The sequence below is a fragment of the Sphaeramia orbicularis genome, chromosome 3 (genome assembly GCF_902148855.1).
Source record: "Sphaeramia orbicularis chromosome 3, fSphaOr1.1, whole genome shotgun sequence".
NCBI lineage: Eukaryota > Metazoa > Chordata > Actinopteri > Kurtiformes > Apogonidae > Sphaeramia > Sphaeramia orbicularis.
Genome location: NC_043959.1, coordinates 60,669,434 through 60,695,816, shown reverse-complemented (window position 1 = coordinate 60,695,816; position 26,383 = coordinate 60,669,434). Strand labels below are relative to the sequence as shown.

The 26,383-nt window shown below is 38.3% G+C and overlaps 1 protein-coding gene across 2 annotated transcripts in view; it reads right to left on the bottom strand.

The window, feature by feature from the left end:
* Window positions 1-1,480: 1,480 nt before the first annotated feature.
* lrrc4cb (leucine rich repeat containing 4C, genome duplicate b) overlaps window positions 1,481-26,383 on the bottom strand; it is a 126,418-nt gene continuing 101,515 nt past the window's right edge. For both annotated transcript variants that reach the window (XM_030130818.1, XM_030130819.1), the window contains exon 2: window positions 1,481-3,791. In XM_030130818.1, the coding sequence (XP_029986678.1) occupies window positions 1,869-3,764 (1,896 nt within the window). In that variant the 5' untranslated portion in view covers window positions 3,765-3,791 and the 3' untranslated portion in view covers window positions 1,481-1,868. The remainder of the gene's footprint in view (window positions 3,792-26,383) is intronic.

Below are 26,383 nucleotides of genomic sequence, written 5' to 3'. Positions count from 1 at the left end.
TGTCCACTCTTACACTTCCATAACAGACCCTGCAGTGCTAAAAATAGTAAACTTTTAAATGGACATGTGTCACATATGGTTAGCAGAGCTAAATTAACTTGGTTGCTAATGATGCAACCTTGAGCATTTCTCAGAATGTGATTGGCCTGTCAGTATTTTGCAGCTGGTGATGGGGTGCTGATCACTCTACTGATCACTCTGAAAAGAGAAGAGAAAAGCTTTGGAACCATTTGCTGTGAAAGTGATGATTATGGCGTTGCGGATTTCCACATTTCAGACCATGTTTACAGAATCCACTGCTCATCCTGCAAAGCAAGAAGCACAAGTACATGTATACTGTCAACCCCAAATGGATCCACCCACCAAACCAACAGAACCCTGATACCATTAGGATTAATGAGAAGGAAGCAACAAGTCACATGGAAGTGTTCATTATTGTCAATTTTTCCAGATTTTGATTCACTTAAAAAAACAGAAAAAACCACACACACAAAGTCAGGCGCTGTCCAAATCAAGTGATCAGAATAATCTCAGTTTCCACAGACTGACAAAGCCTTTTATTGTGACGTCTGACCAAACGTTCCCTTTGCTTGTTTATACATGTACTGACAACCAATGTTTGGATAAAAAAAAAAAAAAACAGTGTCACACTTGGTTGACACAGTCTTTTCAGTATCTGGTTGAAGTCGATCTGTTCCTATAATTTAATTCCCATTCCAAATTTGACCTCTGATTTGACCTGTATCCAAAAAAATGACTTCACAGATGGACTCCCCATCCTGGAAAACCTACCAAACCACAGATTACACCACTTTCTGTGTCAACGAGAAGAAAAGTTGAAAATTGTTGAAAATTCAAGATGGTGGAGGACGCCATCTTGAATTCTGAGAAATGCTCAAGGTTGCACAATTAGCAACCAAGTTAATTTAGCTCTACTAACCATATGTGACACATTTCCATTTAAAAAGTTTACTGGTATTAACATTGCAGGGTTATAATCATGGACACTGGACTAATGGATGAAACGAGACAAATGAGACGCGGAGAGAGGTGAAGAATGTGTCTGAGCTAAGTCCGAGAAAGACAGTCGAAGAAGGATGTAGATGCAAAACGAAACAGAGAGAATGCAGACTAAGAAGACGCAGAGAGAAAAGAGGAGGAGCAGAAAGGAAATACAGAGACAAGTGTTAAGGACAGGTCGAGGGAGGAGTACGAGCAAGAACTTGATCTTAATTAAAGTGAAGGATGCGGCTGTTGTTTGGGAGCCTCAGGGGTAATGCACATTTACTCATTTGGCTGCTTTGCTCTTCAGACATCCCGGCAACACTGTGGTGTCATTACAAGATCTCATTTTGTGTTGAGTGACAGCAAAAATATGATGTACGTCTCACTAATATAGAGTGAACAAAGAGCAAAAAATGCCCTTCAAAATCCCCAAAAATATCAGCTATATTCATAAAATGTATTAATGTATGGCCAGTTTTTACAAGAATTACATAAGATTCATTGCCTATTGGTGAACCATTCTTTCCCTTGTGCAGTATTACACAGAGAGAGTGAGAGAGAGAGAGAGAGAGACAGGGAGAGAGAGAGAGAGAGAGAGAGAGAAATTAAAGGAGCTAAAAAGCTATCACAAATTGTTTTTTCTTCATTTAGCCACTAGACATACTTTTAATAAATAATCTTTGTTTTTGTAAAGACACTTGTTAAAGTATCATATGTCGTCCCTTTTCCAAATGCTAATTTATCACCGTTATCAACATGAACTTTGTTGAAGTTATTGTCATTTTTATTTTATGTTGATGTTTTGGTCCATTGCACTCCCATGTATGAAACTGCTGATAGTGTATATTTTGTCAAAAGCAGGATCAGATTTGGGTCTCTTGTACATTGTCTTTTGAGCAGGCTTGAATCAGTAAAGGTTCCTGTGTTGCTGAGCTGTGTATGGTACTGAGCATAGGGGGGTGGTGGTAAGTGCTCTTATAGGTGTTGTAGTGGTTGTAGTGCTCCAGCGGGGGCAGCGATAGATGTCTCTCCATGGCGGCGACCCCTGCCAGCTCTTCTTCGACAGTTATGACCTCCATGGAGGAGGCGGGGCCGTCGGGATCCTGCTGGTTATGCTGCTTCCTCATCTTGTAGAAAATAACCAGCAACACAGCAGCCATAAGCGTGATGGCCACAAAGCAGCCGATGATAATCTTGGTTGTTTTCATCACCTCGTCTAGGCCATTGAGGGTTCCCTCTCCATCCGGATCGAGAACTGGAATGGTGTAAGTCCGCTCTGTGGTCCTTGTTGAAACAGGAGTGCCTTTTGTGGTAGAGGATGACACCCAGCCAAACGGGGGAAGTGGCGTTTGGCTTTCGTCCGGCGTGGTCTCAATGGTCTCCACAGTGACTGTTGTGAAATAGGTCACTCCGCTGTTATCCACAGAAGTGACATTAAGCACAGCTGAGGCAGAAATGTTGCCCGCTGTATTGCTCACCATACAGGTATAAGTCCCGGTGTCCTGCATCGTGACGCTTGTAAAGTTCAGGGTCCCATCGTTGAGAACAGACAAGCGCACCTTATAAGCCCCGTGTGTCACCAACGACCCATTTGGTGTAAGCCAGCTGATGGATGTCAAGGAACTCGTACGACATTTAAGCTCTGCGCCCATCCCTTCTGTCACATTCAAGTCACTCGGCGGCTCCACGATGACGGGGATATCACACTGGAAGTAGCTGTGGTCCAATTCTCCAATGTAGCGACCTTTAAAGACTGTAGGGGAATGGCAACGGGCACAGCAGCTGGTGTTAGCCGGTACCGTCTCCTTGAGCCACCAGCTGAGCCACAAGATATCACAGTTGCAGTTCCAAGGGTTGTGATGGAGGTGGACCCGCTCCAGGCGATGCAACGGTGTGAAGAGGTCATGTGGTAGAAAGGTTAGGTTGTTGTGAGCCAAGTTGAGCTCCACCAGCGACTGCAGGTCATCAAAGGAATTTCTCTCAATGGTTTGGATCTGGGCATGCATCATCCACAGCTTCTGGAGGTTGACTAACCCGGTAAATGAACTGGGCTTGACAACAGAGAGCTGATTGCCGGACATTTCTAGTTCCTCGAGCCTGACCAAAGGCAGGATGTTGGGAATCTCCTTGAGGTTGCACATGCCCAGGTTTAAGTAGCGCAGGTTACTCAAGTCTTTGAAAGCTCCATCAGAAATGTAGGAGAGACGTTTAAGCTCACCCAGATCAAGCCTTCGAAGCGAGGGGACCCGGTTGAAGGCATAGGGTGGTATACTTTCGATGGGGTTGTTCCGAAGCCATAATTCCTTCAGCTTGGACAGGTACTCAAACGCCCCGTTGGGGATTGTCGTCAGCCGATTATCGAAGAGCTCCAAGGTGTTGAGACTGGCCAGACCATTGAACGCACCGATTTCAATGCTGCGGATGTGGTTCTTGCTCAGCTGTAGGATCTCCAGATGGCGCAGGTGTTTGAAACTGTCCACCTTGATGACCTGGATTAGGTTGTCCTGGAGATTCAGGTAGCGAGTGTTGGTGGAAATGCCATCGGGGACGTCCCGTAGACTGCGACGGGTGCATATGACTTTGCTAAACTGGTTACTGCATGAACAGACAGAAGGACAGGTCTGAGCTCGGACCAGCCCAGCCACCACCAGGATCTGAAGGGCCAAAAGCAACACAAACAGGGGGTTGGACAGCGCCCCCTTCAGCCTACGACCTCTCATTGTCTGGCGCTGGAGGGTGGAGATCATTGTGTTCAGCATTCATAGTTCATCTGCTGATTGTGTTCTCTGCAACAAAAGAGAAAAAGAGAAAAAACAAATCAGTTATGACGCAAAGTAGCAAGGAGACGGAAATGAACAACAGTTCATGTAGCTAGAACACAGGTGTCAAACATGCGGTCCGGGGGCCAAAACAGGCCCGCCAAAGGGTCCAATCTGGCCCTCGAGATGAGTTTACAAAGTGTAAAATGCAGAAATCACCCGAAGATATCAACAGTCAAGAGCATCAAACCCAAAAATAACAGCATAATAACCTAGAAATAATGACTCCAAATGTTCTTCTTGGTTTAATGTGAAAAAAATAATATAACATTATGCCGATAAATAATGGCAACACCAGTTTTTTCTCTTTGATTTACTGCAAAGAACATTAAATTCTGATCTCCTTTAACAATAAAATGTCAATAACCTGAACAAATATGAACAACCTGGAATGTCTAAAGAAAAATAAGTGTAATTTTAACAATATTCTACCTGTTTTGTGTCTTTGGTAGATCTGATCTGTAATGCACATGGAGAAATCATAAGTTGAGGCAGAATATTGATAAAATTGTACTTATTTTTCTTCAGAAATTTCAGTTTTTTCCAGTTATTCACATCTTTTTTGTTTTGGATAGAAATAGTTTCATCATTTAATGTGTTTTTTTGCACTAAAAAATTTGGAGTTGTCATTATTTATAGGCTATTATGCTGTTATTTTACTGGTCCGGCCCTCTGCAGATCAAATTGGGCTGAATGTGGAACCTGAAAGAAAATGAGTTTGACAGCCCTGAGCTAGGACATTTATCAGGAAGGGCACACAGCGCAGAGTGTTTTCTAAGAGCTGAAGGTTTTAACAGAATATTTGGTTGAAAACAATTAAATCTATGGAACTATAAATACACATTAGATATCAAACTGGAAGAAAAATCCAAGGCATTCTCTTTAAACATTAAAATGTCTGTATTAACATGGCACGGCCCTTTTTTTAGGTCTAGATATGACCGTGCCATGGTAATAAAGGCATTTTAATGTTTAAAGAGAGTACCTTAGATTTTTCTTCCAGTTTGATATCTACTTTTTGAATCCTTTTTTCCAAAGAGCACCTCAAACAAAGTCTTTTTTGGTCCGAGAAACATTCCTTCCCATGAATTTTTTTAATATATTCACATTATTTATGTTGTTACAAACTGAAACAAAAAGGTTGAGTGAAATACTGTTAGAATATTTTGTCTTAACATGAAGATACCTTCTTGCAATATGAAAAAACACAACATTATGACAACAAATCTGTTATTATGGTTGAATATGCTACAGACGACTGATAATAGTGTTTTTTGTAACTACTCTTGCTGAAGATGCTCAGAGGCCGAATCATAAAATGCACAGTTTTCTTCTTACACAGAAGTGATGATTAAGTAATGAATACAACAATGGATACTCGACACATTCATTATCAGATAATGAATACTTGCGGCACATATATTATAAGTACAGCAGTGTAGTAAACACTGAACAGAAGAAAAATTCCAAGCTTTTTGCTGCTGCCTAACCTCTTGTTACACCAGATTTTCAGACTCATACTTAGGACAAAGCGTCGCTGGAGACCTCCGATATGAAAAATGAGAATTTAGCATCTCCCTCAAATTTCAGCAGGATTTCCTGTACGCCCTTGACTCACTGAATCCTGCAATTATTTATTACACAAAGTCCCAGTCGTGAGATTTGACCCAAGAACAAGAACAGTCAGTTAAGTGGGGGAACTCATTGGTTGTAATGTCGGTACCAGTCCCTAGCAGCATTCTGTCAGTTCATGTGGCAGTCAAGTGTCCAAGGTTCTAACACACAGGTGTCAAACATGTGGCCCGGGGGCCAAATCCGAACCGCCAAAGGGTCCAGTCCTTAGATGCAAAAATTTAATTTCTGCATTTCACAAATTCATCCTACAGGGCTGGACTGGACCCTTTGGTGGGCCGGATTTGGGCCCCGGGCCGCATGTTTGACACCTGTGAGGTAAAGTGTGCCGAAATTTCCTGTATGTACATACAAGATAAAAACAGACATCCAACAAACCCATATATGTGTACAGTCAAATTAGTCCCTCCCACTTCCACACAGGAACATGAATATGCTGTTGTGATCTTTTATTATCCTCTGCCCACAAATACGACGGCGGTCAAATAAATCAGTGCATGGAGTAAGTAAATATTTCCTGGATATGGTGTGAATGGATAAAATATATTAGTACGGTGTCAGGCTGAGCTCTTCAATGCTGCACACATCAGTCTGCAGCGCCGTGCAGGAGCATTAACTGTGCCTGCTGGGTCTTTCCATTCTGTATTCTCCTTGTCTCTTTCAAACTTATCTTTTAATCATCTGTTTTTGTCAATCTAAGAGCTGGGGGAGAGAGCGCGTCTGTATCAGGACAGGTGTTTTCCAAACTGTAAAAATTGTGAACTGAGGTGTAAATGTTTTCCTGCGAGGTTGAGTGGCTGGCTTAATCAGTAGAAATGAATCTACGTGAGGCCGGAGTCTGCCGCCACACCGGTCGTGGTGAATGGAGAGGCTGCAGAGAGACGAGCTGCTGCAGGGGAATGAGATGGAATGAGGACTCCTACTGACAGGAGCTCATTTTGTCTGTCTGGAATTACAACAACCCTGCCATGCCACCTCCGAGAGGAAAATGTCAGACATGACAAACACACTGATGGAGATTATCAGCTGTCAATAAAACAGCTCCATTTGCATGTGGCGCTCCAAAATACACTGAGGAAAATAAAACACCCCAGGTTGGTTTGTCTAGACACTGATAATTACAGTTTGTCCACATATTATCCATCAAACACATTTTACTACTAACTATTTGTTTGCTTTGTTTCAATGCAACTGCAAATGAGCTCTGGTAGAAATGAATGAAAGTCAATTCATTAATGGTTTGTTTAGATCACAGGTGTCAAACATGTGGCCCGGGGGCCAAAACTGGCCCATCAAAGGGTCCAGTCCGGCCCGCAGGATAAATTTGCAAAGCACAAAAATTACACTTAAGATATGAACAATCATGGATGTCGAAGTTGTTTTAGTTCAGGTTCCACATACAGACCAATGAGAGCTCAACTTAAATAATAATAGCATAATAACTGATAAATAATGACTCCAAATGTTCTTAGTTTAATGTGAAAAACATAATATTACATTACATCTATAAATAAGTAAGGACAACTCCAAATTTTTCTCCTTGTTTTAGTGTAAAAACTTACAGTAAATGATGAAAATATTAACATTTACAAACTATCCTTTAACAATAAAATGCAAAAAACCTGAAATTTTGAAAGTGAAATTTTAACATTATTCTTCTTGTTATTAAATATTTTGTGTCTTTGTAGATCCAATCTGTAATATGCATGTATAAGTGGTAAGTTGAGGTGTAATACTGTTAAAATTGCACTTTTTTTCTCAAGAAATTTCAGTCTTTTTTAGGTTATTCACATCATTTTTGTTTGGATAGTTTGCAAATGTACATATTTTTATAATTTCATTTTGATTGCACTAAAACAAAGAGGAAAAATTTGGAGTCGTTATTATTTACAGGTTATTATTATGCTACTGTTTAACTGGTCTGGCCCACTGCAGATCAAGTTGGGCTGAATGTGGAACTGAAATAAAATGAGTTTGACAGCCCTGGCTTAGATCACAGGTTCTCGATGTGGGGGGGGGGGGGGGGGGGGGGGCTGGAGCTCTAGGGGGCCTCAGAGAGCTGCCAGGGAGATTTGAGATGGCTACGAATGTTTCTAAGAAAAATACAGAAAAATACTCTAATGACAAAATAATGAAAAAAAATAATGACAAATAGTTGCTCTGTTGTGCTTCACTGGTATAAAATAACAGCCGAACCCAGTGTTTTTCAACCTTGGGGTCAGGATCCCACGTTAGGGTCGCCTGGGATTCAAATGGAGTCATCTGAAATTTCTAGTAATTGATAAAAAAAAAAAAAAGAAGTACATATATATATATATATATATATATATATATATATATATATATATGTATACACACACACTGCTTTACACTCATACATTTCTAAACAAGTATTAATCAGATTTCTTGGCATGTACACAGGTCCATGTAATTCTACTGTCCATCTGAATGTGGTGACAAACACCACAGCATGTGTGCACAGTTCTGATTCACAAATTTACAAGAATAGATTTACAAAAACAGATTTACAAAAATAGATTTACAAAAGCAAAAAGACTATTTTGGGCAAAGTCTGAAACATTTGACTTTTGATCATTTACACTTAAGCCCAAAATTATTCATACCCCACGCAAAAATTGATTATTTCATAGTTTTTATATGAAATGAAGGACAGAGAAAAGGTTTGTATAATTTCATTTTATTTATGGTAGATTACGAAGCAATACAGCAAATTTGGTTCCTTTGTTGTTGACCTATAGGTTACATAATCAACATTTTGGGTTTGTATGCATGTCCATTATTATTCATACCCCTGAATGGTCATGGAATTTAGGCTTTTTTGGGTGCCAAAACTAGGGCTAATCATTATGAATGCCATCCCTGGAACTCACTAACCATGTGCAATCCCTTATGCAACCTGTCATGTAATAAACTGAAATAAATTCAGTGAGTGAGTGCATTCATTCTCACTTTATGGTCAACAGTCAAACCAACGGCATGGCAAAGACAAAAGAACTGAGTGAAGACCTTCGATCGCGCATTGTAAATGCACACAAGGATGGCAAAGGCTATAAAGCTATAGCAAAGCAATTTCATGTGCCAGTCGCCACTGTACAGAGCATCATCACCAAGTTCTAAAGGTTCCACACTGTACAGAATCACAAGGGGCGTGGCCGGAAGCCAAAGATGACATCAAGACTATCACGAAAAGTTGTGAGAGAGGTCAGCAAAAACCCCCGGATCACCACCAAGGCTATCCTGAAAAATTTGAGTGAAACTGGAACCAACATATCGAGGCAGACACTGCAGCGGACATTGCACAAAGAGGGCTTCCGTGGATGCTGGCCAAGGAAGACTCCACTGCTCCAGCCCAGGCATGTAAAAGCCAGACTAGCCTTTGCAAAAGCACATCTAGACAAGGACCCAAGCTTTTGGTTATCAATGTTGTGGTCTGATGAGACAAAAATGGAGCTTTTTGGCCACAGGGATGTGGCCTTTGTTTGGAGAAGGAAAGGTGAAGCATTCCAACCCAAGAACACGGTTTCAACAGTCAAGCACGGCGGTGGAAGCATCATGCTTTGGGGATGCTTCTCTGCAAGTGGGCCTGGGAATCTCGTCAAAGTGAATGGCATCATGAGAAAGGAACAATACATTGAGATATTGGAAGAAAATATTAAGCAGTCGGCAGAAAAACTTGATCTGGGTCAGCAGTAGATGTTTCAACAGGATAACGATCCTAAACACACAGCGAAAGCTGTCAAGAAATGGTTCAAGGATAATGATGTGAATGTCTTGGAGTGGCCAAGCCAAAGCCCAGACCTGAACCCGATCAAAAATCTGTGGAGGGAGGTCAAGACACAAGTTTCGGCAAGAAGACCTTCTAACCTCAAGGATTTGGAAACCTTTGCAAAAGAAGAGTGGGCAAAAATCCCTGCTGAAGTCTGCAGAAACCTGATCAGCAACTATCGGAACCGTTTGCAAGCTGTTATAGCAAATAAAGGCTATGCCACTGATTATTAATCATGGGGTATGAATAATTATGGACATGCATACAAACCCAAAATGTTGATTATGTAACCTTTAGGTCAACAACAAAGAAAGCAAATTTGCTGTATTGTTTCGTAATCTACCATAAATTAAATTGAATTAAACAAGTATTTTCTCTGTCCTTCATTTCATACCTAAAACTATGAAATAATCAATTTTTGCGTGGGGTATGAATAATTTTGGGCTTAAGTGTATAATTGATCATACGTTTGAAAAGTTTTAAAAGAATGTTTTCTGTTTCTCTAAAATGACGTACATTGCAGGTCACATGTTGTGATTAGACGCTGTGTATAAAACACAAGCTTCAAGGTTCAAGGTTCCTTTATTTGTACCTGTAGGTAGATTTGTTTTGCAGTCTAGGTGATTGCTTTGATTTACAACAAGACATACACTGAACATGTTAGGTACTTGATGGCGCTTACAGACAGAACAAAAAGACAGGACAAAAAGTGCTCAGTGTTCCACCATTCATCAGTACAGCAGCGTGGATAAGGAAAAGAATAAAATAAATAAATAAGATCAAATAAATAAAAACAAGATGCAGTAGAACAAACCCCTGTGTTCATCCGTCTGTCCTCAGTCTGATGAAAGGCCTCGGCCCAAACGTCACGTTGCTGAATAAATGTTTCGGAGCTCACAGGTTGTGCGGTCCTTCTTTTATTTTTTCATGGTTAATTTTGGGATCCTGCACACCTCCTGTTTTTTGGATGTTCATGTCGTTTACCTCTTCTCACTATTCTGGAATTACACACGTTGACAAGCACGCATTCACTCTCTTTCACCACTCCAGTTTAATCTACACATGTTGTTGCATGAAATTCCATTTGCATTTTCATGCAAATTGTATGCTGTTTGATTTAAGCAAGTACTTAAATAAATGTTAGTTTGAAAGAAAGCAATTTTGTCATCATTGCACCAAAACAGAAAGGAGGGAAAAGGATTCGTCCCATACAGGAGGGCCCTGGAATTTTTTATTTGATGCAGGGGACAGGTTGATAAGCACTGATTTTTGAATAATCAGTGAAATTTTCTGATGAAATTAAAATGCATTTCAATTTTAGCACAGCTAACTCGTGCATAAAAGAGATACACAAGAAAAAAGTCAGATATAATGAAGCAGAACCAAACAGTTTGGAATAAACCCATTTATCGCTATCAAAATTTGACAAAGCTGTGGATCTGACAACCACTCAAAACACAAGAATTAAGACACACAAACAATATGTAAATGATTTCAGGCTAAAAATACACAAACAATCTTGTTTTTCTGCTGGGATATTACACAAATTGGTTTAGCTTGTTACTGGTGAAATCTAATTCAGAATTAATTGGAAGCAAATTTGATATACTTTCTCAAAATTAGATGACTTATTTTATGACAAACGTGCTTGTCAACATAATTTTTGTCCCTCTTTAGAAAAATGTGATAAAATGTCTTTTAGGAAAAACAAAACAGACGGTCACTAATAACCAACAGTCAATGCAAAATGGGGGGATATGTTTGAAACAGCCTTGTGCAGTTCTAATATGAGTACTTTCAAATATAAATATGCATGTAATAAGTTTTACACAAATTTTACACACAATAACTTTGGACAGAATCTTCCACTATATTTGGCTGAAGGGGATTAAAAGTGTGCAGTGCATTATCTTAACCTATAGACACCGTCAGGCCTCATTGTTCTGGCTGTTCGTTTTCAGTCCTTATTATTTAATACTGGTTATTTGTGGTTGATTTTTCTGTTTTTGTTTTTTTAATTTTGCTCTGTTTCATATACTCATCCCTGTCCTTGGTGATTCCTTTATCCACTTCTACATGTTAGGTTTCTGACACAGTGAAAAAACCCACGGCTAAATTCGATGTGTTTTTTTTTTTTTTGTAACTTAAATTTTTATTGAGTTTTATGTAGAGTTGTAACAGTAACCAAAAAGAAAAAGACAAACAAAAGAGACCCCAAAAAACAAAAGAAACACAAATAAATAAATAAATGTAATAATAATAATAATAATAATAAGAAGAAGAAGAAGAAGAAGAAGAAGAAGAAGAAGAAGAAGAAGAAGAAACAAGAGCACAAATAAGTACAAAAGAAAACACTGTGCTCAGGTAGCAACAGTCAGTCTATTGATTTTGTGTAAATATAGTCAGTTTATTCCACTTTTTATCCAGTTGTGGTTCTTGCAGTTTCAGTCTTTGTGTTAATTTTTCCATTAGAAATATTTCTTCAGTTGTGGGTATCCACTGGTCCTTTGTTGGAATGGTTGCCTTCCACCAGTTCCTTGTTATATATATATATATATATATATATATATATATATATATATATATATATATATATATATATATATATATATATATTTTTTTTTTTTTTTTTTTTTTTTTTTTTGCAGCTATTAAGAGTATTTTCACCAAATATTAATCCTTTTACCAAATATTCCTCCTTTTCATGACAGCTGTTGTAAGGTCATTTGTTAAGAGATTCTTTGTGTTTCCATTGCCAACATTTTTGATGCTTGGCAAGTTCTGTACTCTTTTTTACTTTAATAAAAGGGTACGTTGAATTTACATTCTGTGTGTTAACTTGTGTTTTTATACAAATTGTGGTTACATAGCAGTTTTGAGTTTAAGTTACTTAAAAAATCTTATGTAATCAGTTAAAAAAAAAAAAAACTGAGTAGTGTTATTTGCATTTTGATTAACAGACACTTTAAAGTACAGCTGTGTTGAAATTATTTTTTTAAGTTAACTTACAGTGAAAACTTAATTACATAGAAATGAAATCCTTTACAATAAGATCACAAAAAATGTAAGTTGTCTAGACTTGATTTTGATTTGTTTTGAGAAACCAAAATGTGAAGTAAAAATAACTTGATTAAGAATATTTCTTTTACTTAATAAATGAAGTTGGCATCACATAGAGTAACTTAGGACATATTATTTAACATAGTTTTTTCAACTTAAAAACTTGAGTTATGTTACTTAAAAATTTGACTGTAATCAGTTTCAACTATTTTTTTTTTTTTTAGTTAAATTAACTAATTGGGGTTTACAGTGTAAGAAAGGTAGTGTCCCAAAAGTCACAAAGATATAGAACATCAGGAGTCTGTGTGTTTGGACCCTAACCCAACATGTGGTACTGTTCATCCCCAGTCATCTTCCAAAACACAGTAATATATGAACATTTCCAAATTGTATGGGAGTGGTCTACATCAACTTCACCACATTTACAACAACACCTTTGGTGCATCTGCAGCTGTTTGTTTTTTAATTTTAGAGTAATAAAAAAAAACAAAAACATATAATAATAATAAAATATAAAAATATAATAATAAATAAAATATTATTATATAATAATTATATATTATATAATAATAAAAAAATTTACAAGATATGTTTTTTGGTTATTGTTTTTTTTTTACTTTCTTGAAATTTCTTTTTTGCAGTCTATCAATAAACGATGCACCATATGTGATGATTCATCCACAGGCTGAGCCAAATAGTTGTATTTCCACTAATAAGCTGCTGAAATGTTAAAAATCCTCTCTGTAGGTGGGCTATCCAAATAAAGTCTACCATTTGTCACTCCGTAATTCTTCGTCATGTCAGTATAATGCACACAAAAACTGAAGGCTTTTGCTCTTTGTTGGTTTAACATAGAATGGACTCCTGTCGTCGGCGGTCTCCCCATGTGTCCACAGCCTCTAAAAGCAGTCGCTGCTTCCATCTAAACTCCTGCCAGCGACACAAAAACACACCCACCTGTACTTTTCAGCCCGTGCACCAGCAGCCACCGGCATTACGTCTGACACCACCGTGATTTGCCAAATTCATTTGTTATAATGAGTTTGTTGGGGAAGTGCTGGAGTACCGTATGTCTGAATCAGGGCGTGCAAAGCACAGAGCCTGTACGGACAGCCCAGTGTTTCAGGACACTTCAGTTACAACGTCACATGATTAGACTGTCAGCGTTGTTCACTGCAACAGGAGAGGCGTTCTGTTCCAACCAGCAGCGTGTGCACGTCTGGACATTCCCACACCAGGGAGGTCATCTTAGCCATCTGAGACACACACGCCACAGCTGATCAAATCAGCAAATTAACAAACGCCTCACACACTGGGAGGAGTTAAAGGTGGGGACGAGAGCTCAGAAAAACAGTTCAAGCAAGATACACTTTGAAAAAACTCAATTCAAAAGTCCAAACCCCTTTCTTCAGATATCGCCCCAAAGCCACGCCTCCAAGGTACTGGCACGAGCAACGCTTCAGCTTCAGCCCCAGCTTCAGCTCCGGTCCAGCTCTGACCCACGCAGACCTCCTTCAGTCTCCTCCAACACCCCCCCCCCCCCCACACACACACTCTAACAGAACAGCCCCAGTTCAGACCCATCTGACTAACGTTACAGTTACTACTGATTTATTTTAGTGACAAATAGGGATGGGAATCAAGAACTGGTTCTTTTTGAGAACTGGATCCCAGTAGCTTGATTCCTTGGAATCGTTTACCTGCTCAACGATTCCGCCTTCGTTGCACATGCGCGATGACGTCACACGTACGCTGCATTGTTTTGGTCAGAACGAAGACAACACAGAGTTGAGACAGAAACAAACTAAACAGACCACACCAGGTCTAAACAGACCAGGTCCAGACAGACCACACCAGGTCCAAACAGACCACACCAGGTCTAAACAGACCACACCAGGTCCAAACAGACCACACCAGGTCCAGTTGAACTCTGTCAAAGCTTCCATTTCTTCTAAAGGTGGAATCCCTCCAGTCTGTTCAAACATTCGTCCACATGTGATTCATCTGATTCTCTACTCAGCGGTGCTTGTGAATCTAGTGTCAGAGTGAACACCAGGCCGTCATCTGGGTCCAGTTCTGGTTCTGGTGCAGGACACAAACGTCGTACCCCCTCAAATACAAGTTTCTGAAGGTAGAGGAAAGGAAATGAGGAGCACAACAACAGGAGACGAGCAGAGTCGAAACGGTTCCATGTAGAAGAAATGAGGAAATAGAGGAATTAGTAAAGAGTCTGGAGTTTCACTGTACGCCCCCCCCCCCCCCCCCCCCCCCCCCCCCCCACACACACACACACACACAGGGCCCGGCGTCATCTGTTCTTATTCTTTGTTCATACTGTATATGTTCTATTTTCTGTGCAGATGGAAATATAACAGACAGTTAATGCAAACACACCTGTTTGATGGATTCCCATCCCTAGTGACAGAACCGTTTGCAGGTGAACTTTCCATCCTAGTCTAACTAATAGAACAAGCTCTGGCTCCGGCTCTGTTTCCTGTACAAGAGCTCCAAACCTCTGAGAACGCATGATTCATGCACGAAGAGGAGAACGAACAGAGCACGTAAAAGGTGGCACAGTTCAAACAGGATCAAACCGTTATTCTTCTCTCACCACTGACCACCGCTCATGGATTTCAGAAGTTCAGTGGGATGTAACTGGGTCACAAAGACACTGGGGAAGGAGCAGAGCTGTGGTCTGATATCAGCAGTGACACGAACCTTTTGTATCTACTAGACCTAAAACAAACAAATACAGAATAATTAAAAAGTATGGTTGTTACATTTGATTCAATACATATTATTATTATTATTATTATTATTATTATTATTATTATCATTATTATTATTATTATTATTATTATTATTATTATTATTATTATTATTATTATCATTATTATTATTATTATTATTATTATTATTATTATTATTATGACTTCTCTGATACGGTACTCTATTTTATGTGTGTATTTGTGTCTGTGCAATAAGTGTTTCTACATGTTTTAACTGTGTTTCTGTTTTGTTTCTGTTTTTGATCATGTCTTTTCTAACTCCGTGATTGAGGGAAATGCACAAGAATTCTAATGTCCCTGTACTGCCATGTATCTGTGCAAATGGCAAATAAAGTCTGTTCTACTGATAGTTTTGTATTCTTTATGCCATGAATAACTCTAAAGCAAAAAAGAATGCCTCTTTCAGTCGACTAAATCCTTTCTTAAATGGGCTGATGCAGTACTTGAATGATTGGACAGAGTTCCAGGAGTGATAAACGCGCTGACGATGGGACCAACTTCACATTTTATGGATGAACTGTTGTAACGTTTCAGCCACAGCTGCCCACGACATTAAGCATTTACCATCTTTTAACAGCTCCCTGCAATAAAATGAGAAGAGATGTAATCTAAATACTTTTAATTCTGTATAGCAGACGCCCAGATACTACAAAGTCAAACTATAAGCACTTCTATTGAATACATTAAAAAGAAAGGCATTTATTTCTCCTCAAACTTCGTGTTATAATATAAGTGACATTTTCCTAGAGGACGGCGGTTGGATGCTGTATTCTTGAACATTTCTGATCGTTGCCATTTGCAGTCAGTCCAGTAAGTGTGTGCAAATGATTGAGTGGGTAAAATATGAAGTGATATGAAATCTGAAGAGCCTTTCATCACGATGGAGAGAAAACAAAAAGCCTGTAGCTACGAGGAATGCTGTGTGTTGAACTGAATGTCATCCAGATAATTGATCCAACACATTACAGATTCATTACATTTGCATACATTTGGTGTAGAGCTGCTTTTTAATTCCTTGGTGTGGACGTTGTAACCTCCTAGGCCAGAGGGGTCAAACATGCGGCCCGGGGGCCTAATGCGTCCCACCAAAGGGTCCAGTTTGGCCCCTGGGATGTTTTTGCCAAGTGCAAAAATTCCACAGTCTTCAATTGAATTAAGCAAAAAAAAAAAAAAAAAAAATTAGCTTGAATTAAGGAAAAAATCTTGAATTAAGTCAAAAAAAAAAAAAAAAATCTTCAATTAACTTAAAAAAAAAAAAAAGTTCAATTAAGCCGAAAAATTTCTTTAATTAAGTCAAAAAAATATCTTGAATTAAGCCAAAAAAATCTTCAATTAAGTAAAAAAAAAATTGAATTAAGCCAAAAAAACCCTCTTCAATTAAGCAAAAAAATCTTCAATTAAGTAAAAAAAAATCTCAAATTTAGCAAAAAATCTTCAACTATGCAATAAAAAAATCATCATTTAAGTTAAAAAAAAAAATCTTGAATTAAACCAAAAAAAAAAACAATCTTCAATTAAGTAAATAAAATCTTCAATTAAGCCAAAAAAAACCCCAAAACATTCAATTAAATAAAAAAAAATCTTCAATTAAGCCAAAAAAAAAGAAAAAAAAAAAAAAATCCAGAATTAACAACTTAATTTTTTTCCTTTGTTTTGGTGCAAAAAATCACATTAAATTATAAAAACATTTACATTTCCAAACTCTCCTGAAACACTAAAATGTGAATAACCTGAACAAATCTGAACAACCTGAAATGTCTATAGAAAATTCAGCACAATTTTAACAGTTTTTCTGCCTGTTCCTCAGTGTTTAGTGTCTTTGTAGATCTGATCCAGAATGCACATGGACTAATGAGAAGTGGAGGAAGAATATTGTTAAAATTGCACTAAATTTTCTTATGGTTTTTAATTTAAATTTCAGTTTTTTCAGGGTTTTTTTTTTAATTTTTTTTTGATAGTTTATAAAAGTATTTTCATAATTTAATGGGGGGTTTTTTTGGCACTAAAACAAAGACAAAAATTTGTCATTATTTCTAGGTTCTTCTGTTCTTATTTTTCTGGTCCGGCCCACCGCAGATCAGATTGAGCTGAATATGGAACTGACCTAACATGAGTTTGACACCTGTGTCCGAGGCCATCTGGATATTATGAGCAATTGTACACAAGAGGCCAAAGGGACTGAGATGAGTAATGCATTTGTCATACAGTACAGGATACGTATCGTCAGTCTCATAACATGATTGCCAAAGTCATATAGTATATGGACAAAAGTATTGGGACTAGGGATGTAACGATTACCAGTATAACGATAAACGGCGGTAAAACCACAGACAGTTAGTATTACTGTTTAAATCCTAATTCTCATGATAACCGTGTTTGATTAACGCACTTTTCCAGAGAAAACGCCTATGTAAAGATCTGCTTTTATGTCAAATATTTGAGTATAGTTTTAATTTTAATTTTATATATCTAATATTTGGAACCAATATTCACTTTTAAAGTCTTTGAAAAGGTTCGTTAAGCATCTGTGTGTTATTTATGCAATAAATTATATACATTGCTCAAATCTGATTTTGTGTGTGTGTGTTTTCTGTCCTTTTATGTTTTTATAGTAGGTTAAAGTGAAAAAAATAATAGACAGATGATTTAGCTGAAGTTGTGCTGAAAAAACAGATCCAAACATGGGTATAGTAAACATTTGTTTCTATAGTATATAAAGGCCAAATCAAAAGGACTGAAAAACAGACAGAATAGACTCAGACCACTAAGGGTTAATATTGGAATGTTTCTGACACAGAAGGAACATGGTTACACTTATTGTATTTGGTTTTGTTGGTTAAATTATTTCAGTGTGCGTATCAGTACTTTCTGAACATTTTGAGCACAATTTCAACAATGCTGCGATAATAATGAGAACTGTGATAATTTTGGTCACAATAACCATGATATGAAATTTTCATATGGTTCCATCCCTAGTTGGGACACGTTGAATTCAGCTGTTTGTTTTCTAACAGGGGTCTGGGATACAAAACAATAATGACAAATGTTATAATATAGTTTAATATTGTGATAAATATCATATTGATCATCAATATTTACGTTTATATCTCAAATCAGCATGAACAGCACACGTTACGAGCTGTAGCTAGAATTTACAAATATCAATATTTCCTTTTTAAGTTTAATGGGAGATTTTTCCTCCTAAATGAGATGTGAAGAAAGTACATGGTTAGTTGTGGTAGAACAGTATTATTTACAGCAGATTTGGCCCCCGGGCCCCCGCATGTTTGACACCTGTGCGGTAGACAAAATGGTAAAATGTTGTGAATAGGGTAAAGTTTATATTTTAGTTCCCAGCTGAGAGGCAGCAGATTTAAATACTGTGTTTTACTCGGAGTACCTGCTGGAACATAAAATAGTTCAATATCCAGTTGAAAAAGCCACTACATTACTCTAAGTATAGTGATAGAAGCAGGTTAAATGTTGCTTTAGGGCAGTAATAAGTAGCTGCGTCTAGTGTTGTCGTCTTCTTGGGACGTGCAGACTAAGAGCACTTCAGTCTGCACCTGAACACAGTCACCTCCACGCCCCCAGCTTGGCCTCACTGATACTGTCAGTGCTGCTGTTAGGGAAATAAATCTGCAGTCGGCGGCCGTTGGGCGCTGCTGACTTATCAGCCGAACTCCATTCTTTTAACAGAGCAGAAATGATGGTGCTTTCAATGACTCCACCGCTCTCACACCAGCAAAGTGTGTATTTTTTGGAGACATTTTTCATTCTCCTGGGAAGGCGTTATCCAACCATTTTTTTAGTAGTGTCACTCTTTGTTTGCTGCAGCCAATTTTAAACTGTGTTTTAGGGATCCACCGAGTACAAGTACGAGTACGAGTACTTACATTTGAGTACTTGCCGATACCGAGTACCGATATGAGAACTTAATAATCCCATTCCAGTTCTTAGTTCCTTTTGTAAATGTGTGGAAGTAAATGTGTCTCATCAGATTTTGAATTATAAAAGCCACTGAATTTCTAGGACTGAAATTAAGTACTTGAATTTTTTTGCACTGAAATTAATTATTTGATTTTTTTTGGCGCTGAAATTAAGAATCTGAATTTTTTTGCACTGAAATTATCTGATTTTTTTTTTTTTTTTTGCACTGAAATTAAGTATCTGAATTTTTTTGTCTCTCAATTTTACTATGTTCCATAAATTTAGAACAAAAAAAATCAGAATTAAAAAATTATTTTGCAAATATTCTGATCACACACCCAGGACACCAAGGAAAAACAATGATTCTATCTCAAGTTGAACCGCCAGCCAGCCAATCAAGTTACGTTAGGTTGGTCATGTGACACCGAAGAAAATTCAGATACTTAATTTCAGTGCAAAAAAATTCAGTGCTAGAAATTCCGTGGCTTTTATTATTCAAAATCTGATGAGACAGATTTACTTCCATATAAATGTGCTTTATTGTCGTTGTCATTAGTCTGACTGGAACAAAGTGCTGCTACTGACATTTAATGTGTTGGAATGAGCGTTTGTCAATTAATCCACCAGGGGGCGCCACTCTGAATTAACCATACTGGACAAATACCACGAAGAAGAGGAAAGTTTAATGAAGAAGAAGAAGAAAGTCAGTAATAACAAACCTGTAGACGACAGAGGGAACACTACTGTGATACTGATGCTGCAGCGTTTTCTCTGGTAAGGTTTAAAAGTTTAGCTTCAGCAGGAAGAGAAAAGACAAATGAGTGAGAAGTTTGGTTTTCACTTCCACTGGTGGTGGTCTGCACCGCTCTGTACCCCAGCCCAGTCCTGGGTAGTTGTCCTAAATGTGTCAGTAGTTTTTCTCTTTGAACAGATCCTCTACCTCCACAGTTCCGCTGGTATTCTCTGTCTGGGTACTCATCCTCCATCAGCTGGAAAACAGATGAATGTAGTCAGATTACAGACAGAAGGCTGCGTCTGTATCTGTCTGTGTCTGAACGGTACTGTCAGTCAGCCTTACTGTGATCAGCCTCATTTCTTTGGTTCCATCTCCACACTCTTCACACTCACACACATTCTTCCTCCTCCTCGTACCTGCTGCACTGAACTGGGAATGGCACACGGACAGAAGTGGAATCGGTGCATTTGTATCGGATTACTTTTACAAGTACACACAGTGAGTATCGGAGCCGATGCCTGATACTGGTATCAGATCGGTGCATCCTTACTATGTTTACACCTGTCACCAGGGTACGTCCAGACTGTTCGGACTTCATCTGTTTATGCATCATAATGTTCGCTTCATTACTGCAGCGTCTACGTCTGTCTGTGATGATTGAAAATAAAAATATGCATGTTTGTATTTTATATGTGAACATATGTTTTAATAGTCTGACTTTGTATTGTAGCGGTGATGGATTAAAATGGGGGAGTTTTTGAAGCAATAACCTTTAGTGAGTGTTAAACACAGGGAGTGTTGCCAACGCTGGCGCTCCGGGTTTCCTCCTTCAAAGGAATAATGTGCCACTGCTGCAGTGCACAACAGTCTAGGTCACACAGAAGGGAGCCATGCAAACCAGGCTTCAGTGATGTTTATGGCTTTAGTTAGGGGGAGAAAGGGGACACAGGAGACACGTTTTACATTTGGTGATTATTCTATTAAATAAACATGTATGTTTCAGGTAGAATTATACATCCTACATAGAGCAGGGGTGTCAAACATGTGTCCCGGGGGCCAAATGCGGCCCACCAAAGGTTCCAATGCAGCCCGTGAGATGAATTTACAAAGTGCAAAAATTCCACAGTCCAGGCTGTGGAACTCATTTTAGTGTCGGTTCCACATCCAGACCAATCTGATCTACAGTCAAATAATAACAGCAGAAGAACCCACAAAAAAGAATGAGTGCAGATTTACTACTGGGTTTGATAGGGAAAAAAAAAAAAATTACATTATGCCTATAAATGATGACAACTTCAAATTTTTGTCTATGTTTTAGAGCCAAAAATAGCATTAAATTAATTTAAAGGGGAACAGAGGTTGGAACACTTTGGATGTGAAACAGAAATGGGAAAAAGAACTAGGAATGTGTGTCTGAGAGGAGGAATAGGTCAGTATGTGGAGAACTCACAGTCAGACACTTCTTCAAGAACATGGAGGGAACACTGCTGGAAAAATAGAATTAGATTTTTCATAACTCCTAAAATTACAGCTGAATATGTGTCCACAGTTCAACCCTGTTGGACAGAACGTGCAGATGTCAGTGTGAATCATGCACATGTCTTTGGTTTTGTCCTAAACTTGCTTCATTCTGGGATCATATATATTCAACAGTTGTTCAGATAATGGGTTATGCAATTCCTAAAACATGTTTGGTGATGTATTTTGGATGGATTATTGGTAATGTCAGAAAAAATGATAGATATTTGTTTAAAATACTATTATCAAGCTGTAAAAAGGCTATTACCAAAAAATGGTGCCGATTAGAACCACCGACAACTAACGACTGGATCCAAACTGTGAATGGAATATTTCAGATGGAGATTCTGACCCATAAACTGAAACTGAAGAAGAAGAGTCAGGATAAATGGAAGAAACGGACAAGTTTCACTTCAACATCACACTGCTAAAAACAACTGTTAGCCACAAGGTTTATTGTAGTCAGTGTATCCCATATGTCCCCTATGTTTGTCTGGTTTTGTAATGTACATTAAAGAAACAATAAAAATAAAGTTTAAAAAAACAAAACAAAACATTAAATTATGAAAATATTTACATCTATAAACTCTCCTGTAACACTAAAATGTGAATAACCTGAACAAATACGAACAACCTGAAATGTGTAAAGAAAATTCAGCCCAGTTTGAACTCTTTTCTGCCTGTTCCTCAGTGTTTAGTGTCTTTGTAGATCTGATCCAGAATGCACATATAAAAATGATAAATTGGGGCAAAATATTGTTAAAATTGCACTTAGTTTTCTTAAGAAATTTCAGTTTTTTTCAGGTTATTCACATCTTTTTTGTTTGGATAGTTTATAAAAGTAAGTATTTTCATAATTGAATGGGGTTTTTTTGCACTAAAACACAGACAAATTATCAGTTGTCATTATTTATCAGTTCTGCTGTTCTTATTTGACTGGTTGGGTCCACTGCAGATCAAATCAGGCTGAATGTGGAACCTGAAAGAACAGGAGTTGGAGAACCCTGATATAGAGAGTTGTGGAACAGGAGAACAGAACAACCTGAGGATGTAACTGTGGAAGAGAAATAATCTGCTCTGTGACTAGTTTTAATAGAAATGCCTCATTATTTGTTAACGCTACGTCATGTTCTCTGTATTTGAAGGTCAGCCCAAAACATCTGTTCTACTTAGATAACCGTCTTTTACTTTTGTTGATAAATCTCTTCGCTGTCCTTCTGTCAATAAGAAACAAGTCACCAGAATTAACTTTGCCATTGTAGTGCACATCTAGACCTAATTTGTCACTGATTAGATTTTTTTTTTTTTTCTCCTTTTTCTTAAACAGCAGGAGACGGTTGGATTAAAAGGAGGATTTAATAAATCCAGGACCTTGGCACCAGAGACTGAGGTTCACATCCTGACTCATGTAGGTTTTTGTGTTTTAGAAAATAAAAGCATGTCGGTTCGAGCCACAAAAACATCATAGTTTCATGTAATTTCACTTTTTTACACTAAAACAAAGAGGAAACATTTGGACTTGTCATTATTTAACCCTTTCATGCACAGTGGTCACTCCAGTGGACAGATACTCCACAGCTGTTCTCTTGTATATTCATGGGTTTGGTTGTTTCAGTTCCATATCAGCCGACATAGTGGACGCTTATGCAACATCACTAACACTGCAGTTCATACAGTTACTGTAACTCTGCTGCTCATGATAAACCTGATCTGCACCAACATGTTTGAGTGGAAATCACTTGCTACTTGTTATTAGGCTGTAATTAACAGTTTTATGAAGCAAAAAGTTTTTTTTTTTTTTTCCATATCATTACAAAGGACATTCCATTAACAAATCAATCAATAAATAAAAATTATTTTAAAAATGTATCTGAAAAAAACTGTTGCATTAGGCAGTTTCCAATCAAGACAACTTCAATGTAAAAAAGCTAAAACTGTCAAATTCCCGGGAGGATTTTATCTCCATGAAATGAGTAATAACTAATATTAGAGTATGATCAAATGTGAGAAAACTTTAGCGATTTAGCAATTAAATTTGTTTGGCATTTATGTGACATTAAAAATGTTTTTATTTCATAGTTTTCACACAGTGTATCACTTTCTGATGATGAGTTTTAAATCCATGTTTCTTTGCTTCAAAAATTAAATGCGTGGTGTCCAGCTGAGTGGACATTTTTGTGACTCCATGAAAAATAGGTTCATAAAAAGAAAATTCATTTGCATTATTTTTTTCATGCCTAAAGAGGAATAAATACACTCAAGAAAAAAATATTGACTCAGGTTCTAATAATTCATGCATGAAAGGGTTAAAGGTTATTATGACTGGTCTGACCCACCTGAGACCATAGTAGGGATTCATGTGGCCTCTAAACTAAATTAATTAATTAAAAAAAAGAGAAAAAATAAAAAAATAAATAAATTAACTGTTCAAATCTTTCGTGGAATTGTTGCATTTCACACATTCATCCCATAGGCCGGACTGGACCTATGGGGGACCGATTTTGGCCCACGGGCCGTATGTTTGACACCCCTGATGTAGTGTATGAACGGGCCTTTACAACGTACACACCTACCCTCTGTAGGAGTTTAAATACACTGAAGACGAAGGTTCTGTCAGTGATGTGGTGAGAATATTAACCTGCTTAGTCATATCATATCATAATCTCTTTCCCACGATGCATTTAGTGTCTGCCCTGCTTTGGTCTTGGTCTCCATTTAGTCTCAGCCCTTCAAAGTCTTAACCCTGTCACTTCTGATTCACTCTGGTCCTGGTCTTGACCTGGTCGTGGTTAAAGTGGTCTTGACTACAACACTACTAACCGTGAAAATAATATCTGTGAAACATGGTTGAAAAGAAGCAGGAGCTTTAAACCACTACGTGACAAATCCTACATGACACACAAGCAGTGGTGTAGTCCAGGGTATGCGGCGTATACCTACTTATTTTTCAGTCTGTATTGTTTATACCCTCTTCTAAATCCCCCTGATGTTCCATTCAGTAAACATTGGAGCTAAACTGCCCATTTTTTCCACTAGGATGGTGAAGCCATGACCCGCCTACTCTGCCTCTAATTGGCCAGTACTCTGTACCGTCACTGATTAGATTGGTTAACTTTAGGCATGAGGACTGATGAGCCAATCAGAGGCAGAGTAGGGCGGGTCATGCCCAGGAAAATATTAACTAGTGCGGTCCACCTCTGGAACCTGATTGGACAGCTCAGGTGCCAGTTCCACCCCAGTTGATTGACAGGTATAATAAACAGAATAAATGTCTTTCAAGTGAGTGACACATATTTAGAGAACCTACTTTGATGGAATCCAGAATTCTGAGGTCAGTTTAAAGGTGGTTTCAGAATGAGTCACTGTTTTAAACTACTGGAAATATGACTGCACATTTAGAGGAGAGATGATGTCACCAATAATTAAACTGTGTGAGTAGGCTAACGTTATGAAAGGCTAACGTTATGACAGGTTAAGGTTATGAAAGGCTAATGTTATGAAAGGCTAAGGTTATGAAAGGCTAATGTTATGAAAGGCTAATGTTATGACAGGCTAAGGTTATGAAAGGCTAATGTTATGAAAGGCTAATGTTATGACAGGCTAAGGTTATGAAAGGCTAATGTTATGAAAGGCTAATGTTATGAAAGGCTAACATTATGAAAGGCTAGCGTTATCCTATGTTTGCCGCCTGTTGAATCCATTTCCATTCCTGCAGCTGCTTGTGTTTCCAGTCAAACCTACAAACTGTTCCAGATCAAGTCCTGATCATTTTATAAAACTGAGTAAATACTACTGACGGAGTTTTGGATAAACTAAATACAGTAGTCTGACATGTCACTGTTTGTAAAACAGGGTGTTTTTTCTTGACTACTTTTTTTTTTTTTAAAGGCAAAAATTGAGAGTATACCCAGTGGCGCAGAAAGGGTCCCCTGGGGCCCTATATGTACTGTATATATATATATATATATATATATATATATATATATATATATATATATATATATATATGCATAGCATGCAACCTGCACACAATATCTCACTCTGACAGAGACAGACAGGTGGGGGAGGGGCCATCTGGACTCCGGGGGCCCCTTCAGAGAATTTGAGACAGCTAGTTGTTACTGTGACTTCTCACTGCCGCTGTGTAGTGAACTTATTCTTTAGACTGTTTGTGTCAAGTCTGTTGGTCCTTTGGGGGCCCCTGCTGGCTTAGGGGCCCCAAGCAGCTGCCTGCCTTGCCTAATGGCAAGCTGCACCACTGAGTATCCCCACTTCTCCAGGGACTCCTACACCACTGCAAAGGAGCATCCTTAAATGTTGACATTTGATATATACATATACAGTACTGTGTCAGAGTCTCAGGTCACATTTGGCTTTGTTATTTCTGCAGAGTTGAAACGAACATATATATTGAGTTCTCATTGTGAACCTTCAGATACAGCAAGAAAATACAGGAAATACGTCTACAGCCTAAAAGACACACACACATAAAAAACCCTCAACCAAATGGGTTCTGAAGATTAAAGTCACTAGTTACTTGTGACCTCTGACCCAATGACGACAAGCAGCACACACAGTTAAAAACATCTGACGTGTGTTGAATGAAACCTGGTACAAAACATCAGAAAATGAACGGAATAAATCTCATATGCCGCGTTTTCACTACGTGGCGCTGACTCGACTCAACTCGACTCGGCCTTTTTGCATTTCCATTACGAAGAAGGACCTGGAATCTGGTACCTGGTACTAGTTTTTTGGCCTCACCTCCGCTGAGGTTCCAGGACTGGGGACCAGATACTAAAGGTGACACTGTGTAAACACTGCAGACCACTGATTGGTCAGAGTCGTCTCTGTGCCCCGCCCTTTTACAAAAAACAGATGCAGAAGTTTCCAGTAAATCTGTCAGTAGGTGAATCCACATGAGGACAGTCTGTAAAACTACACCATGGTTTGTCCAGGAGGTTCAGACGGAAAAATTCAGCATGAGTTTGACGAGATAACACGCAACCAGCGAATTTATAAGCAACTGTGAGCAGACGACACAGAAGTAACGCACCGCATCGCTATGACGACCAGGTACTGGAAAGTCTGTAGTATCTGGAATGGA